The 21,273-nt window shown below is 30.8% G+C and overlaps 1 protein-coding gene across 1 annotated transcript in view; it reads right to left on the reverse strand.

Moving 5' to 3' along the window:
• LOC113370267 (nucleolysin TIAR-like) overlaps nt 1–21,273 on the reverse strand; it is a 515,419-nt gene that overhangs the window by 159,560 nt on the left and 334,586 nt on the right. Inside the window, exon 5 of the mRNA XM_026610940.1 lies at nt 12,114–12,189. Coding sequence (XP_026466725.1) covers nt 12,114–12,189 — 76 coding nt within the window. The remainder of the gene's footprint in view (nt 1–12,113; nt 12,190–21,273) is intronic.

Consider the following 21,273-nt stretch of genomic DNA (forward strand, 5'->3'; position numbering starts at 1 on the left):
TTAATAAACTAATATAAATTAAAGTTAAAATCATATTACTATCCAGAAGTACCTTTTTATCATTAAACAAGATTGTCTAATATTTGGGCAAATAAGGCTTTGCAATATAATATAAATTCCTTATTCTTAAATTTTCAAAATAAGGCAGAAAACACTCACAATTATATTAATGGAGGTAATGATGAAACAAAAATACATTTATAATAGTAACGTGCACTAATTTCCTAATTTTAGAGATGTTAAACTTTTCTTCTATAATATTTTTCTGAAAATCTCATTTACAGGGTATACAGGGTGTTCCAGAACTCAACGTCAAGCCGAAATGGGTTGATAGTGTTGACAGTGCCTAGGCCAAACTATGTACTTTTAGGGTTTTCATTTTTTATTCGATTATTTTATATCAAAACTATCAAGTATTTTAATATTTTACAATCTTGACTAAATGCGCCCATTTTTTATACTTGCCAGCACACTTCAATACTTTTTTTTGAAACAGGTCCTCTCAAAATAGACCAATCTTACAAATTTATACTGAAAAGCACTGAAAAGCTTAAAATTTCCAAACAACTTGAGATAAATTTTGCAGTTAATGGTCAATTTCACGTTTCAGTTTGACGTTGAGTTCTGTATTTTGCAGATACAATAAATAATGTTTAAACAACAATTATTTCTATGGGGAGAAAAAGATTGAATAGAATTTATCCAGAAAGAATCGATAATTATAACATTGGAAAAACTAATGTGTGTAAACATGATGAACAAATGAAAAATTCATATGCTACTTTTTTGCATTATTTATCACTTGTGATATATTTGAGTCTTTTAGATTAGTTCAATGACTTTGACAGTTTTGAGGTGTCAAACATAGCCCCTACAACAATTCCTTAAAGCACTCATCTCCCCCAGTATAGAATTTGTAGATACAAATCGTAGATATTTCTTTGTGCCGAATGAAGTTCAGTGAGCGAATTCCTTGGCAGAAACAAGCATAGAAAAGATTTCAGCTTGCGCTAAACGAATAAGTCGCGCAGAAGTATGCGAACATTTTCCGTCGCGACGTCAAATGAAAATCTTCAGCTCGGTTCAGGCGCGCATCGCGAACAACAAAGAACAATATTCTGCTGGCTGTCAGTCAAATCAAAGAAATCTCATACAAACCGAGGGATGTTCCCTACAAGACGCACGCATTTCACTTCTCGTTCATTCAGGACAGATAGGACGCCACAAAAGGACTCGACAAAACTTCGCTATTCTCGCGGAAAATTTATACAGCATAAACAGAGATCGCGCACGCATCGCAAAATACGAGTATATCGTATTGTGTCTGTACCTACTCATGTTAACATCCATACCCCCCGAAATGATGATTTTTATACAATGAGTCTCTAAATGGAGGATGCAATTTGTTACATTCGACATCATTGCGGAAATGATTTTATTTAGAGGAAATTATTTTATTTAGAGAAAGCGATGCTTCATATATAGACTACATATAATCAACTTAACGACAAGAGCATATATGAGAAAGCAAAACCATGAGAATTTTTTTTTTTTTTAATTTCAATAATTATTACAACTGCTAATTTATTAACATCGAGTAATATTGATAAATAATATTATAAATTTAATAGAAAAAAGAGCAAAGGATAAAATTTACATGAAAATAATATCCGTAATATGATTTAATGTAAAATATAAGCAAATAATAATAAAAATAAGATTAATAAATAATATGAATAAAATTTCAGAATAATAAAATAATACTAGAAAAATGATAAAATATAACAAAATAACAATAATAGAAATAGTAAGATAATAATAATAATAATAATAATAATAATAATAGTAATAAAAATAATAATAGTAATTATAATAATAATAATAATAACAATAATAATAACGATAATAATAATAATAATACCATGAGAAAATGTCATTAAAACAATTACGCCAATTTCCCAAAATCCTATCCTGATGCCGCAAATGCTACATATCAATATTTTGACTACATGCACTTCCATTGGCCAAAATGCAATATAAAATTTATATGCATAATGCGTTTTTAAGTATAAAAATCATATTTAAAAGAAAAAAGTACTTTAATAAATCCTTAGGTAAATTGTTAAATATTCTATCAAATTTGCATATACACTCCCATTTACGAATTATTTTTTCTAAAGATTCAAATTAGCAAGCCTCAAATTGATTTCTCGTAAAAACTAATTTTAAATTGTAAATTATAGATACTAATTTTAAATTTTATATTGTGTAAAGTTACTTACCAAAAACCATGCTCATTAAATGAAATATTGTGTGAAAAAACACTCACCTGAAACAAAAATAAATGAAATTAGTTATTTAAGATAAAAGTTATTTAATAATACATAATTATTACATGTGTTAATAGACTTTAATAATATTTAATATTATTCAGTTCGCTTTTCAGCAGTTTTTACGTTTTAAAAATATTGTTGTATCCGTACATATGTGTGTATTGAGAAGATAATTTTGATTATATGTGACTACAAATACAAATAACAATTTAGTATAAAATTATGCTAAAAATGGGTATAATAATTATTACATAATAATACCAATTGAATTAGAATAATTATAATTCTTACAATTATAGCTATGGGGTTGAAAAGCTCATTAGGTAATTAATTTAGATAGTCTAATTTATTTTAATTGAGCCCATAAATGCCGCCAGAGCATGACATCCGTTTAGAGAGCGAAACCCTCGCGGCAATAAAACTAATCCGTCATTCGTCCTTTTAATTGACGTCAGCCGGACAGTGGCTTGTTTACGGGAATCGCTTTCGGAAAAATGACATTTACGCAACGGACGTTGTAATATCGTAAACACAGACATCCAGCTCGTCATTCGCGTCATTCGCGACGCACATGACACAGACCCAGCATTTCATAAATCCATTCCTCGTACGAGGAGACCACGTGAACCTTAAGGCTCAGGATACACATCGACGGTAGATAATACAATTATTGAAAAATATCATAATTTGTTCCAGAAACGTACTACTACTAAACATACAAGAGATTCTTCACAGAGGGTGTTAAACAACAAACAGTATACTAACTTATTGCTAGGTCTTCAGATCAGGACTGGTGCCAAAGTGACAAAACATTTCAATCAAGCTCCAATAATTTTTGCTGAGTGTCCAAAAATATGTGATATGAAAAATGTAATAAAAATGCGATTCGATTTGCCAATTCAGGCCGCTTTTTCAACTGCATTGTTTAATTTTGTTAGTTGTTTATTGTAGACATGAGAATTGACATTTCGTTGGTGATAACAGTTGAAACTAGACAATTTCTCTACACAATTGACTTTGTTTTACTGATACACATATAAATTGCTTACTATCTATAAACACGTTTGGTCCACCAAAAATTTTGTTTGAAATCTTCTAAACTGGAAGCCACGCTTACTTAGTTCCTAACCGAATTTCTTTTTTCTGTGTTATAGTTTTCCAAATTCCTGAATTAAAACTTATAAATTGTAGCAAAAATTCTCAAAAGGTTTTAATAGTTTGTAATGATCCAATAAATTTAGAAAGTAGTGTGCGTGTTTGGTGATGAAAGTGTGGCACAAGCCTAAAACCTTTTCCTTCCGCAATATATACAAAACGAGCCAGCATTGCCTAAGTGGCTTATAATTAAACCACATCGCATCAGGTAATACTGTCTCATTTTAATCCTTTTAATGCTTTCGCCAACACAGAGGAACCTAATCACATATACCTACTGGTTATCGCGTGCATTTGTGTACGTAAATGTAATGAGAGCGCTGAAAACTTTACTAGACCCACAATACACGATATAATAATAATTTGAGAGGAGAGTTAGTAACATTTCTCATTAGCAACTTTTGCATCATCGCCAGTACACGTACAGTATCGCAGGGGACCTCTTAATATTTAGGTTGCGGCTTTTTAATTAATACATTATGTAATATAACTATTACAGAGCACTCAGGCCAGATTAAATTCAGCGGGCTCGTTATCGTTATATGACTGAGTCATGAATATATTTTGATAGTTGACGCGGACGGTGGAGACTTTTTGTCATGGCATTCGAAAAAGTGCCAAAGATACCACAATTTAAGCAAAAATAACTAAAAATGTTCTTTCACTATGTATACGATGTATATATATTTTTTGTAATTTCATAATATAATTACAATCCGTGTAAGATGACTTTCAGTAATTTTGATGATCGGGGTATATGGGAAGTTACTCGAAGAATAAAAAATATAATTGTAATGTTTACTTTATCAAAAAATCATACAAATCTATAATCCTTCCGTATAATATCACAAACATTTATATCTCATTTTTTCCATAAATAAATAAATTACATACCCCGAGTATGTATCAGTATTTATTGCGCGTAACCCAAGTGCGCGGCAGTGACTTCCACATGTACCACGCGAGAGACGCGTTTTTTTTTGCGACATATTTAATACTCACAGTATTTTACTGCTCTAATTCCTACAAAGTACATTTAAGCCAACACATTTACATATGAGTCTGTGGATCTCTTGTGCTTCTGGGTATTAAAAACAATGTTATAAAAGCGGGTGAATGTCGCGCTGCCACAGTGATTACCATACTCTATTTGCTGACTTTTGTTATCTTTTATTGCATTACCGTTTTATGCCCGAGATGTTTTAGGAATACATATATGGATGTACATGGAATTCGTGATATGGATACAGCTGAATAATATATTACTACATTATGGCTTCCTTATGAATAAATGAATATTAATTACTCTATTTGGGTATATAGTAATATTTTAAAATAGACTGATTACAAATTTTGGCACAAATTCTAACGACACTTCTAATAGAACAGGAGATTTATGTCTTAAAAATCTGGCCTATGAAATTAATTGTTTAGATTGCAGTTCAATTTACATTGGTTAAAGTAACTAAACTTTAAAGTAGGCTAATAGAACATGATTTTTTGTAACCGAAATATACTACATTTTTTATAAAATATAAATTTTATAAAAAACTATATAATATTTTTTTACTGCAGTAAATATTCATTATATCCAAAATGATTTTTTTCTTTGAAAATATATACATTCATCTTCCTGCCGCCCTTGGAGTCTTCGGTTGGTACTTTTGTGATTGTAAGCAAGTTGTAAGTTGTTGCTTTGTATGTGCTCCCGGCGCAATCTCCTTATGTAACTTACCGCACATATTGAAGTACGTGTTTTCACAATGAAATATCCCTAAACGATCTTTATCAGTTTCCGTTTATCGGAAATGTAATTCGTATATGTGATATGCGAGTGATATATTCACCCCTGAATCAGGTAATGCAGGGATACTAAAGATTCTCAAATAAAGTCCACATCTTCATCCTGATTGATAACAATTAACAGTGATGTTGTCATTGGTTACAGCCAACAGTTGTGGTACTTGTTTGAAATATAAAAACTTGATATTAAATACTGATATTTTTAAGAAACTGACAATAAAAATTATCCCCGTATGAGGCAGCCAACAAATCAATTGACAATTGACAATAATTAACTGTCTCAAATAGTTGTGCTTAACTGCAATTTCGCGACAACCTGATTTTGTGGTTTGTATTGTTCTAGAACCAAGAAAAATATACCAGTATTACGTCATATTGCACAAACTATTTCTGCTCAGTTTCACGATCTTTTCATTATGCTATTATGACGATAGAAAATATAATAGTACCAGACGTTATGTTCAGTTTTGCGACGTCAGTTTGTTGTGTATCTTAATTTCGACAACATAGTTCTCACGAATGTTAATATTTATTCAAAATCACACCTGAATTCACATTCGAATGAACCAATAAAGCCAAGACGTGGCCATATACACGTATTTAAGTACGATAAAATTATCCCCCGTATTCGTTATGCTCAGTAAAATTTATTCAGGAACGAAGAAGGGCGCCAGCAAAAGTTGATATGGAAGTTCACGCGTGTATTATCCGCGTTATCATGGGAATAACTCGCTCGTAATTAATAAGCATTAGGCCAATAAAAGTTATTACCGTGGCTTGATTTTTTGTGAGGTCGCCTGATACTGATACTGTACCACTCACTATTAACCCCATTACGTGCGAATTCGGTACTAGATGAAATGCGATACCGCACTACACGAACTCACACCGTCGAGAATTATTAACAAACATTAGCAAATTGTACGTGGATAACCGGTTTGTGTGCAGGTGAGACATCATGGGGCATCAGAGGCTGAAGCCCGTAAAAACAATAAAAAATAATTAAAAACTTTTTTCTTGGATCAGTTTAAGTGATTTCATGACCCTAATAAGAATATAAGTTTAAAGTACGTAAAAAACTAAAAATGAACAAAATATATTATTTTTACAGCCAGCAAAACACCATATTGTTTATTTTAAGAAAAAAAATTATACATATTCATTGAGAAACATTATAAGATACAATACCCAAATTTTTCAAATATATAATTTGCCAAGAGATTCAATTAAAACGACATTTTTATTATGCAAAATAATACTATTAAATTCAATAAGGACGCTAAAATATTCTGAAAGTACGCAAAATAAGTGCGTCTTCAAAACCCGGCATTATTAAATTAATGCCGAAGCTATGTCAAAGTGTAATATGAGGCGTAAAAGCACAACGTCCAAAGTATTATTTAAATTTAATCTCAGCTTTAAAGTTATAATCATAATAACGAGGATTTAGGAGCTAACACGGCTCTAATAACAAGACATCCAAATCTTGGGATGGAGGAGATATATGGAGAAATATTTCAAATCAAGGTGGATAGAATTTTTGATGCAAGAGATATTTAAAAATAGAACTAAAAAACTTTTATAAATAATTTTCAAGTTCACCAAATTTTTCATTCGATCTTGATAAATCAAACTTATCGATTAAAAGAATGGATCTTATTGTACGTAAGATTAATTTTAACCTCTATAAATAATATTGTCCTATTATCCGTACCTGATTTCCTCTACTAAATTTCATCTAAATAATCTAGATAAACATTACCTCAAAGGTATATTATTGTTTCCACCGAGTTTATTACAACAGACGGGCGCTGTGTCAATTAACGAGAGGTCAAAACGGCAACAGCAAAACTTCTCGTAAGGTACATTCCGCATAACTCAAGCAAAACATTAAAGTTAGGGTGTCCATCACTAAAACCGTATTCATATATAAACATCAACCCCAAAACGTAAATAATATAAATGAATATTGCACAAGTTTAAATGGCACAACGGCGACGCATCATAAATTTCATTCGCGCCGGCTCCGCATAAGAATATTAGCCGAGGATGAATTCAACAATAGTTTTCCCGGGAAAGATTTGTATGCTCCATTTAAATTTAAATTCTATTCGGATTTGGGACATTTAATGGTGTTATTATATCATACCAGATTTTTGTTTGAAACAACTTTGTAGAAAGACACTATTCTCGTCAAACATGAAAATTAAGGGGGTATTCTGCTCTAGAGTCATGAATTTCTATTCTAATATTTGGAGGAGGCCTATACCCAATCCGGGGTTGCACAATAAACTATAATAATATTTCCTAAATAAAACGCTTTGCAACTTAATAATATTCATGTAGATATTTGATTGAAATTACAGTAGAACAAGAGTATTGAAGTTGCATTTTTAGCTGTCTATTGGTTATTATTGAGTGGATATATTTCTGTAAATGTCGTTTTTCTGTTATTATTGAATTAGAACTGTGACTGAGAAAATAATAAGAGTAATGCTGTTTGTTTTGTTAATTACGTTAAGCCCCCGTAGCCTAAACGTAGAGCGTAGAGAGCGTAGAGAGCAGCAGCTAATGTCTTGGCTCGTGACACGGCTACTCATCCATCACCGAGCACTATCTCGCTATCTGGCAACTACTATACGCGCCGACTACATGCTGTATGTTATAATTTATCGGAGAGATACTAGTACAAACGAGCGAATTTATTCCCAGATTCTAAAACTCAAACTCGAATTCGAACTGGAATTGGTCGAAATTTGTAGCAACTATTTGCACTTAGGAGGGACGATGATATCTAGCCCATAAATGCATGGTAACAAGAAAGAGTTGAATTTTCTAAAATGAAACCATGGGGACATGTCACTTTCTTACAATTGGTTAAAGAAATATAAAAATCAAAAAGACTAAATTTGGCTGAATTCTGGTTACTCAACCAAACAATTTTAATCTAGAAACAAAAACTAGATGCTGATAAAATTGGTATCTTGCAAAATTTTTATTTGCAATATAATAAATGTATTATACTATATAATCACAAATATCAACAGTAAAGGACTCTAATTTTCTGAATTGTAGTTGCACCTGACCAGCAGTGCAAAATATTCAAAATCATTCGTCAACAAATTACGCTATCTCTAGAATTACTTAAGAGTTCTAAGAGATTACAATCATTGAATAATGAAAAAACAATCTAGTGCCCACTTTTATTGAAATTTAGTTTCATCTTTCAGTTGCCCAAATATTAAAATTTAAGTGTAACAACGAAATTCTGGTTGCAAATGCGAACAAAAAAACCCTATAAGATAAAGTGATCTGATGAATATTTGTTAATCTTTCGACAACAACTGTTAAGGTATACCAATACCAAAATCCGAATGATATTTTCCCGTAATTCAGTTACCCGTCCTGGGTATTTAAAAGTTGTAAAAGCCCTGGCAAATCGTATCGGGCCTACTGGGATAGTCAAATGAGCAGCCCGTAGTCAGTTGGGTGTAGTTAGGTGTCGCGTTAATTCATACGCTAATGCGACATGCGCCGTTACGTAATCATTTTGGGAGTGGCAGCCGAAACTCGTGCGAGCTAACAAACAATGTGCGTGCCTAAAGTTTGTATATATGTTTAATCAGTATGTTTGTTACCGGGAGAGAGAACTTTATTATATTTATATTATTCACACTGTATGACACTCGACATTCTGCTTTCCTATAACGCCATCCGACTGTCGGGAACAAGACAAAATATTTTCGTACGTTTAATGTATGCAGAAACTTTGGACTAGCATAATTAGGTGACATTGAGTTGAAGATTGTTGAATGGTATATAATATGTATTAAGTAACAAAGTTATTATGCTAGAGAAATGTGTTTTTGTCAACTATGCAAATTTCAAAGACTTAATTAAAATTGGGGAAATATAAAGTCAACTTGGTAATAGTCAGATGTATAATGTATAATATAATTAAATAATACTGTGTGTAATTGTATATGTGCTACAGCATATACTCTACGCAGCTAAAGCAGTGCAAATACTTTAAAAAATAGTTCAAAATTTCCAAAATATAAAAAAACAAATTTTTGAAAAAAGTCTATTTATTTCAAAAATTTAAAAGTTCTCAAGAATCTAACTTTTTCAAAGTTTAAACTAAAACTCGAATCTTCTTTAAAAATTCAAATTTTTAGTACAGAAAGTTGCATCACTAATTTTTCCTCTAATCTATTATAATTAACGATATCTAACAATAACAACATAGCAACCTCCACCGCCTTCGTCCCTTTCGTCCTCTCTCATGCAACTGCCGTTGCCGTCATTATGCATATCTGTATAAAGCTCAGTTCAGCGTTTTAATACCGTGCCGGGGGCTATTTTAAATGGAGATTTCTTAAGAGCGCTTATATAAACCATTGTTGTTCCACTGGAGTGGGGTCATAGTTCGTTACTGCTGCTTGTTAATGCGCGCACTTAATGAATGTGCCAACGTATTAGAGTAATGCATGCGAAAAAAACGAACGAACAGGCTTCTTGCCAACGATTCTCAATTGCAAGCTGAAAATCGTAATAATTTCAGTAAAGGATATTCTGAATGAAATAAATAGCGACTGATCCACTAAACACACATTTTTGTTTTTTAGAAATTTTTATTTGGATCATCGCAACACCTTCCCCAACAAGGAACCCAACACCTTCCCTATCTTCAACAATACGGTTTTTATTATGTTCACATAAAATATATTCTAAGATTAAGATTATTTTATTTCAGTAATCATGGAGTATTATTGATCTAGTTGAAAGTGAAATTTTGCCTGAACCAAGTTGCATAAACTACCCGAAAAGTATTTAAGATTTAGATATTTAGATAAAATTTTCACTGCACAATTTCGTATATCGTGGTATCATGCACGTAGAGCCCCTGATATTATTCAATGATTTAAATTAATGGTATAATTTTTTACACAACTAAAGAAGTTTTGTAGACTTATTTTTCAGTTAATTCAAAAAAAATATTATTTAATTTGTAAAATTCAAATTTTGATTCATCACATTACAAAAGCGACTTTTGACTAGCATTAGGAGCTTTGATACATTTTTAAACTACTCGCCGTACGGCCGTAAAATTTCAGTATGTTATTTAAGACCATGAGGTCTATCGACATGAAAAATTTCATCAAAAAAATTTCAACAGTTAATTACGAAAGAACAGCTCGCCTGTCCAAAACAAATCAGCACGATTTCTTAATAATATCTTTCGAATTTTGGAAATTTTAAAATTTTTAAAGTTAAGTCAGAATTTTTGGCTAAAACGTGGACGATCAATTTTTACTTTTTTATTAACTACTAAGAAACGACTCGGCCGATCATCGCACAATTCTGAGAAACGATAGCCCTCATGGAGATACATCAAATGGCTTTTAAATTTTCCAAAACCGGCCCAGCCATTTTTGAGAAAAAGTCGATTTAAGGTAAAAAAATTTGTACATACTCTTTCAATTTTGGTTTCAGTTGAAACGTCGAGAAAACATAAAATTAGCCAATCGGATTTTTTGATAAAAACATAAACTTCTCCTTCGGGAAGTTAATAATATGTCTCAATACTCTCAATAAAAAATTATGTATAAGTCTGTTGATAATCTATCTTTGTTGCATGTACACAAATATTGAATAATGCCATTTCATTCGATATCTATATTATAACTGGCGAAGCAATCGGCTAACGTATTATAAGCAATAACGATACGCTTTATTATTCAGTAATTGATTTCTGATGATAACACTTACAGTTCAAGCCGCGTTGTATAGTATGTTGTATGGCGCGAGCCGATACTTGGGTGAGGTGAGAGGCCTCCTGTGTGGGTACTTCTCTTTGAATCGGTAAATGAGTTTATAGAATACATACATACTGGGGAAAGGTATTCACACGTGTAAATATATTGAATTTTAGATAATGAAAATTTGTATTTTATACAGGTATCATATAAATGGTTATGGGTAAATTACGCGATTTGCGGTCCACAAGCTCATGGTGAGGAACATTAGAGTAAAAAGTACATAGGAAAAATTAGTTCCATTTTTGATGATATTTTAAGTTCATCCTAGACTCTTTTATTTCATTATGAACATAGTGGTTTAGAAATTTTGATTTTTTTTAAAGCAATCGCGCTGTTTTAGCTGTGCAGAGACAAAATATAATACAGATGAAATGGTCAGATGGAAATGAGTATTTTTCAAAAATAGATTTCAACCAAACTACTGAATTTTTAGTTGCCCTTCACTATCATATATAAATATTTCCTCGATGTTTTCGTGTGTAGCGTATATGACGTAACAATGTGAAGTAATAACACAAAGATTTGTTCCCAAAACGGAACAGAAGTTGAGGATTTAATGCTACACGAAAACTTGTTCCAATAGCGTTTGCACACAGCAAGATATAACGAACTTAAGAGACAGTTAATACTAGGTCTCTGTGGAGTAATTAAAACGATGTGCATGTAAATTACGTATAACACAAAACGGAATGGTTTGGGAACTCCTTAGATGCTAAGATAGAAATAGAATTGCAGATATTCTCTATGATGTTATTTAGGTACTGCACGAATTTAATTGAAATTCAATCAATGCGATCATCGGCAGAAATTTATGAGTCTGTATAATTTCATTGATTTGAAAATTATGTATATTATATAATATTTTTAATAAATATTATAAATAATATTTATTCATAACACGTTTTGCCGAGGATTGTCCTCCTTTGCAATAAAAGCAGCACGTTTCTGAGTTGTGTTTCGATATTCATTTAAAATTATTAATATTCGAGAAAAAACTTACCGTTTTCTTTACAAATGATACAAATCCATATCCTTTAGATTTAAGTGTTTGTGGGTCTCGAACAACTCTGCAGTCTCTGTAAAAAAATTAGATAAAATTAGATAAAATCTTCATCAATACTAGAAATGTATTGAGTATTTAAAGATTGAATTATTTGATGTGTTCTTCATTTACAATACGTTTCGAAAAGTATATATTCCCCAATATATTCAAATTTATGCGCAGTACTGTCTCTCCTATTTTTACAGAATCTATTTTCTATGTTTAAAATAAACTCACAAATAACGCAGTACAAACAGAATATTGCATGAAATTGAACTTGTTCGATAACAAACAGTTACATTATTCCGTATTCAAACATCAACGTATGCTAAAAACAAAACATCTATATATTTCCATTTTTTCTCTATTATCCAAAGGCCTGTCCGCTCCAATATCGGCATTCGAACGACAAGACCAGGGATGTCAAATTTTGTAATAAACGATAAAAATATAATAGTTTTGGAAATAAACCAAAGTATGAATATATCTCTAATAATATGATTATAATAATAAAAAAAATGGTTATTGGAAGTATGGTGAAATAGAGAAATTATATGAATATTAATAAACCTGTAGTTCAAGGGATGTAAATTATATTTAGTGCACTGATTAATTATCGAGCTCGTAGAATAGACCAATGTTATGGCAAGGCTATGTTATGACCAGCTTTCATATGAAGTGGTACTAAAAACTGTAAAAATTCCTTGTGCTTGTTGTGTAGTCAAGAATTTTAGATAGAGAACCTAACCTACAAAACGCAAAAATATAAAAAAACGATGTTATCATAACTGGATCTTTGAGATATGGCTAGATAACATATGAGTGAAATTGCATTTTATTTGTAGAAAGCCTGATCGCACAGCAAGTATATGACATTTTGACAGTATTAGTAGAATTTTGTATGAAAACTTGAACGTAACATAGCCATAACATTGGTCTATTTTACGGCAGAATTGGACAATTAATTCCAACAACTGATGAAATACTTGGACATCCTTAATTTCTGTCCAATGTTAACGTCATCTGTGAAAGGGTACAATTTAAAATATGTTTGAAAGTAATGTTTTGTTTACAATTCAGATATTTTTTTAAGAACAGTTGATGTTTTTGTAAAGAAATAATATTATAACCCAAAATTATCTATTTCCTACCCTGCCCTGGTCAATAGGATCCCGTTTACCCTAGATCCGTGTATCCGTATATCCATATCCAAAGGGCGTTATGCATCTTCATATGCGCTGACAGCGAATTCGAGAGAGCCGAGAGAGAGTCGAGAGAGAGCGGCGCGTGTGTTGTATGCCCCGTATCATATTCCTTGTTCTGGCAAATGCATCGGATATATTGACAATGCCACATGACATGTAAGCAAACCCAATCGACATGCATATATGCGTTGCCATGAACTCACAAACTCAACACATAACATAACACCCAATTCGGAAAATAAAGTCGGAATTTTTAACATACGAGGATCATTCCAATGGTGTACAACTTGTAGTACAAATGAAAAACGAAAGAAGAAAATGAATGCTATAGCATTCACGTCCGTAAACGTATAATTAAATAATTATTAAATTTTCATTGCATCCAAATATCATCTTGTAGTGTATGCTGACTAGATGAATTGTAATTCAAAATAACAAAAATAATAAAGAAAATTGATATTATATATATTATTCATAACCTTGCTGCAATTGGGTGATTCTAATCAAATTTAACATATTGATTTTTTTTATTGATCATCAACAGCAAAAAAAATGATATTATGTTCTACTAGAACAATATAAATAGTAAATATATAAACGAAATATCATCTATAAATGTTCAATTACTTGATTAAAAAAATGTTTTATATATTATGAACCATGAAGTTCTAATACGTTCTAATATTATACTATAATTTATATAATATAGAATAAATAAATTTTTATTACATCAAAATATCAGTTGCCTCTTTGTAATCAGTGCAAAGAATTTAAAAAAACTTGATAATTGCACATCAGAAATTACATTTTAATTTGTGATATAAAAAACTATTTGAGTTTTGAGGCAGCTGATATTTTGGTGTAATAAAAATTCATTTATTGTATATTATATAAATCATAGTTAATTAATATGAAATATCAGGTCTAATGATTGAGATGTTTTATAATTTGACTATTAATTTATACATTTTTTATAAAAAAACTGAATATTTTTTTTACGGAAGTTATGGAAAAATATTTGAGTTTATAGCATTATAGTTTATATTAAATTATTATATATGAAATAATCAAACAGCCTTTTCAACTTTGTTATGATTTTTTAACTAAATTCAAAGGGGTTTTTACGTAAAGATCTAAATATATCTGAAGCCGTATTAATAAATATCCGACAAAAATTTCTAAATATTTATTTAGTTAAAACAATTAAATTTATGGCTTGCAACCATATAACGCCAACTTTCAAAGAAAATATTACTGCTCATATACAACCGTGTATAAGATCTTATTTTACAATGTAGCAATTCTTAATATCTCTCAATTTATAATGTTAATTTATACACGGTGTGATATGAATAGCCCTATACATTACAATAGTAACTTTTAAAAGAAGCATCAGAGTTGTTTAGTTTTTCATTCAGACAAAGACGCAAAATTGTGCAGAAGAAACATTTCAAGAAAGTTTCCTATCTAGTTGTACAAAAGTAACGGTAGGTTGAGGCGTAGATGGCAAGTTGGCCAGAACTCTTTTCAAAGTATTTTCTTTTATCCACAACCATAAATATTCATAAATATAAACGTTGTTATCTCAACGTGGAAGCGAATTCTACATTTCTTGGACTTTTTTCTAATTTATGCCGTTGCGGATATTGCATTTTTAAATTTGTATATATGATTATATAATGAGGAATAATTTTTACGTCGACAGATAACATACCATATACAAAGTTGTATATCATGATTAAATTTGGGAATGCTGAATTGTTAGGTATATTTTACTTCGCCGCCTTTTTCTGTCAATATTATTCCAATAATCGTTTCCATAAACATTCCCATATTGCAGTTGCACCTTTCGGCGTAATCTCGACACGAGCACATGTGTTTCATCCATAAAGCTCTTTCAAGTTGACAACTTAATCGTATGATATCGATACAATGATTTGTTTCCACTCGGATCTATGTAGGAATCATGTGCTCGGGATTCGGCATGGTATTGAAAAGCAGCTTTATACAACGTTAACATTATTTCAATATCTATTATCTATTAGCTTTCAATGGCTTACTATATTCTATTTGAATAATGTTGAGGATTATTGACGATGAGTGAATTGCGAAGCGACTCTCATAGTTGCGCCGGCAGAATTCCAGCGAAGTTTGTAATATATATATATATATATATATATATATATATATATATATATACATATATATACACACATATATACATACAAATATACATATATATATATACATATATATACACACATATATACATACAAACATACATATATATATATATATATATATATATATATATATATATAATGCTGTTGATTGCAATACTCCTCAGAAAGTGTCAAATTTTTGTGAATGTTTATAATCACATTTAGTATGACTGAGAATCGTCCACCATCTATTTTTCATATCCTTCAATTGGTAAAGGCTTGCCATTCCTATTTTTTTTTTAATTTTGTGGGCCTAAATCTTTTATAATACGTGATTAAAAAACACATACAGACTTAAATTTTTACCCATTCTCTCATACATCATACACTTCCAGATTAGCTATCAGTTATTTTTTATACTAAAAACGTTCTGGAAATATATTTTAATTTAATATAATTTAATTTTAATTAATTTTTGTATTACGAAGCAAAGTACAATATTTCATTTTTAAATTCAAAAAAAAATATATATATATATATATATATAATAATAATATAAAAACATCTTTTATTTCGAAATCCTTGCATTTGTAAATGATTGAAATATATAATTAATGCATGATGTGAATCCAATACTTATGTTTACATGAAATTTCAAAATATTTGATTCCGAACATAGTACATTATTATGCAAGTATTAATAACATCGGTCGTTTATTAATGTCAAATATGTAATTAATGCCAAAGGCAAGTGATGTAAAACGAGCAATAACATTAATTACGTAAAATTATTTACTATGCAATCAAGTTTCCGACTTCATAATTATCATGCGCTCGTATTTATTGTTGAATTATACAACTTTGTATAAAAATAAAACGGTTATATTAAGTAATATGCCATGTTCAAAGTCTATTACTTATACAGATTGAAATCAAACATCGATTACGAGAAATTATAGCTCATGGCAGTCTTCATTAAAATGCATTTACCCATGAATTAAGTTCATGGCGCGGGTAATTGCAACAATGTTTTTATTTAAATAATTGTACATCAGTATTCATTATCAAAACTGGGGCATTTAATGTACACATAACCGGGAGAAAATTAATTAGATTTAATTAAAAAATGGGAAATAAAATACAGTATGGTTTTGGATAAAAGTCATTGAGTAACCAGTTAGTTAAAATGTCGAACTATATCCCAAACAATGTATTATCAAATCTCTCGTACTCTATAACAATATGTCGCGCGATCATAAAAAGGGTTTAGACTTATTGAATTTTTATATCCACATAACACATATTAGAGTATTAAAATCTTTTGAAATATTCCTTATTCCACGCATGACTACTTTACTTTTACAGAGCACTAACTCCGACGAAGCGGCTGCACGTGGAAATGCAAGGAAGAAAAGCATACGCCGGCAGACGATAATGTTCTCGTCGGAATGATATTATACTTTGCTAGAAAAAGAAATTTAATGGCAAAGTGAAATATTGAAGGAAAATATTCACCTTCAAGTACATGTTCATAGGCGACGATTTAGTAGAAGATTGTAGAAGGAAACTAGCTGACAAACATTCAACTACCAGATTGGTAAGATTAATTAAAAGTCACTATTTATGACATAAAATTTAATTATAAATTTTATTAAACAAACCAAATTATTTTGTTCTGAAAACATGTTTTTCAAAATTTCATTAACTCAATTGAAAGTTGAAAGTAAATATACCAGAACAATATTGACCATAAAGCGCAACCGAAAACAATCAGAACCCCGATACTTTTGTTCAAACAATTTTGTTTACTATTTTGGTTACATTTCCCATAAACTTCAACAGCTGAAGTTAAACGTTCAAGTTTGAATTTTGTCGAACAATTATTTACTCTTGCTGTAAACTCTCGACATCAAGCGGCAACATCATATTGTTTATAATAATAAACAATTCCAGAATAACAGTCGGCGGCCACGGAAAGTTTTCTCTCTCAGTTTCAGAGAAATAAGACCGCAGGTGCATTCGTTCTTCGAGTGCTCATGCAAATTTATTATTTGTATTTAGTTTTTAGTTTTTAGTTTGCCATCTTCGTTGCTGCTGCTGTTTTGTCTTCGCTGAATGTAATTTCTTAGGTCGGTATCAATTTTCTGATATCGGGTGATGTATTGCGGTTCCCATGTGCCGTGTTTTACCTTGAGGCGAATTTAATAAAAATATGCATGTACAAGTCTTCGGGGCATTTGTCTATCTCATTAAATCATAACAAGCAAATATATTTGATATATGAGATTCATAATTTAAGGATGATGCCGTTGTTAACTAGATAGAGGAATGATATTTTTATGAATACAGTAAGTACTTGTTTACATAGCGTGGTCAAATTTATTTTACAATATAATTTACAAATGCTCTTAGTTGACATTTAGCAAAGATAATAAATAAATAACAATGAGTAAAAGTCAGCAGTATGAATTTTTTAATAAAAATTTTTTGTTTAATAAAATAACATAATTGAGCAAGAGTTGAATTAAAAAAAGAGAAAAAAAAAAAATGAGTTAGCTGAAAAAAATATGAAGTAAATTATTCATTGGGTGTAGTTTTACGTATTTTATTTATGTATTTCTATGTTTACTAAAAAATTTAAATTATTTCTAAATCTTACTATAATATACTTCTAATCGAGAACGCAGTTCACCTTCAGCGACTTTAGAGAATCAAATTACATAAAAATTAATTGAAATTTCAAATGCATGTGTATCCTAGAAACTGGAAGATAACACAAAGATCATAAACCAGAGTACGCCATAAAATATTCTGATCTCTGAAATTATGGAGCGATACATTTCCGTATTAATCGCAAACAACGGCGAGCAATCAATAAAACACGAAGCACGGCCGCAAACAAAGCGTCGTGTCTGTATCTGATCGCACATAGTTTTTGTTTGGGGCTGCCAGGGCCCTCGGCTGCTGCCATTCAGCTGATAGTATGCATTCAAAAGGCGATGCACGAAATTTTATTAGGTTGACCCAATTTCCTCCAACGCAAAGCGTATTGAATTTCATATATATCCACCCTTGCCAAGGACCATAAGAAGATACATCTAATAATTTAAAATATTGAATCAGAAAAATACCAGATATATGGTTACACGCGCCAGATAAAAAAAATCAAAAATAATTCATCTGCTCACAAGATTATAGAGTTTCGTTTCCATGTTGTGACATTTATCAAACCAAATGACAATATAGACTAATACAAATCAGTAAGCGACTATCATTAGGGTTTTTTGCTACCTTATGTTTATCTCGTTATTTATAGTCGTTTCTTTTTATTGTCAAAGCAATCAATTCACGAACTGCCATTTCAATGCCGTCGCGGCGTACATTTTCTTCTTCCTATTCGTATTAATTATTGGGCCGAATCGGGGGCATCGCCGGTCAAAAAAGGAAAACTTCGGTGTTCCGCCGTAACTTATTACACACAAATATCTTTGTTTAATGGCCCGTAAACTTCTGATAGGTTTCCACTCAAACTTTTGCGCTGACTAACATCGATATCGCGATTAAAAAAGTGCATTTGAAAGTTAAAAAAATCAAATTCGTACTAATTCTAAAGTGATAATTTTTATTTTATATGATCATATTTATGTCTCTATATTATTGTTGTTTAAGTTTAGTTTATTACATGTATTGGCCTAAATTTCAAAATTTTTTTATTACTGCGCAAAGTACGCGGCGTCTCCACCGTATTCAACAACAAGATTTCACGTATAATTTTACAGTACTTGGTATGTTTGAATAGTTTCCAGGTTTCGTACAGTGCAACTATGAAGTATATTTATTATTAAATGTTTTAATACGCAGAGTTTCACTGAACAAATTCCGCACACTCGTACAAATCCCGCAAAAGGGACCGAAAAAACCGTAGCGTAATTTTACGCCGGCATAAAAACATCGTTTGTATATCTGAGAATTAATAGCCTCCTATGTATTTGAGTTGTATTTGTTGAAGTCTGTGCTAACACACTGTGCAACTTTCTCTGTGGAAATTTTCACCACCGACTGAAATTTATATGTGCTTTCGCAAGTTAAACACCAACTGCGGAATACATAGATGCAATTTTATGTTTGCACTATGTATACGATGCCAGTCCAAATGTTGACGGAAACATAACTGAAGCAAATGAAAACATCGTGCGTTACGGAATGTATTAGTTTATAAAAGAAAATATGAATTTGTTATTGCTGATTGTTGGGTAATTGAATTTTAAAATTGACCATTCGTCTTCACAATTTAAAAAGATAAGTAGATCAATAGGAAGTGTTTGCAACTTGCTTTAAGTCAAAATACCAATCACACTTTCTAAATAGAATACAATATAGTACAGTCAAAATGAAAATAAAATCTAGTTGGTTTAGAATTTCAATATATGTGCTAATACTCATTAGGAAACTTAGATTACAATTTAAATTTCATATTCTTTTTTTATTTTCATGCCAATTGAAAACGGTCCAGCAGAAACTCAGTAATGAGTAGTATGTATGTATTTTATAAAAGTAGTAATTTTTAACCGTATTTTTACAAATATTGAGAATCACTCTTACCCCGGATAAGCTTCTCGCTGCAAAACTAACTTTGCTCATATCGTTGCGAATTCCGCGAATGTTTAATTTCGTTCGAAGTATTCTTGCAAAAGTCTCGTATGTCGTGACACAGTTAGTATGTTAAATCAGTCTCTGCAATAGTACTTGACATATGACGACTTTTGAGAAATTCTCTCGCAAATAACGTGTGACATTGTTGTTGTTTGTACGGAATAAACTGATTACGCAACAAGGTTCGGGCTAAGGTAAGGAGTAACACACGAGCTTTTATGGAAATGTGGAAATATGATAGAGATAAATTATGTATGGACTGCTGTTATCTTATGTATTGGCGACCATAATTTTATAGTTAAGGTAGATAGAAGAAACTAGGTGTAGTCGACATTTAGCTTTAATGTAAGTTGCAAGAAAAAAATCGTCTTAGTTAATAAAAATGAGATTTATCAATTCGTATAGTTTTTCATTATAATTTGCTAGTATTTTTTCCAAGTTTGAACGTGCAAAAAGTATTATATCACCTCCATGAACATGTGCGGAATGACTTGGTTTATACGTTTATACGATATCATAGTCTATTCTCAGTAGATATAAATAAAAGTATGAATGGAATTGATCTTGAGTTATTTCCTGAAATGAGTGCCCAGAGGAATTATTTGTATGAATAGAACAAGAGAATGAGCGACCCACAGATGATTGCTGTCTATTCAATATTTTATGTATTTGAGCCGCAAATAATATATGATGAGAGGTCGAGATTGATCATATAGCTTTATTTACTACCAAGTATCTGTCAATATTGCTTATACTTGAGATTTTGCTTTTGTTACGTTTTACCTATCAATCAGAAACTCAATATATTGAAGTATTTATTAATATAGATTTTTATATGGACCTGATTGAGGGAAAAAATTGTAAGGATATTCTTAAGTATGAATAATGGATATATGATAAAAAAGTATAGTTTATGAAGAAGCACCTTTATGATTTTTCATTTACCCATCGTTTCCTGAAATCCGAGAATTTCCATGTGGGATATTATTTTTATTATCTTTTATTCACAAAAGTTGAAAGAAGTAAATGTATTAAAACTGTAAAAAAGCCATTTTATAGCCGTATCATAATTTATTCCAAATATAATCCTATCGTAAA

This window comes from Ctenocephalides felis, unplaced genomic scaffold (genome assembly GCF_003426905.1).
Source record: "Ctenocephalides felis isolate EL2017-DRISC unplaced genomic scaffold, ASM342690v1 CF-g0.4_SCAFFOLD_01492, whole genome shotgun sequence".
Lineage (NCBI taxonomy): Eukaryota > Metazoa > Arthropoda > Insecta > Siphonaptera > Pulicidae > Ctenocephalides > Ctenocephalides felis.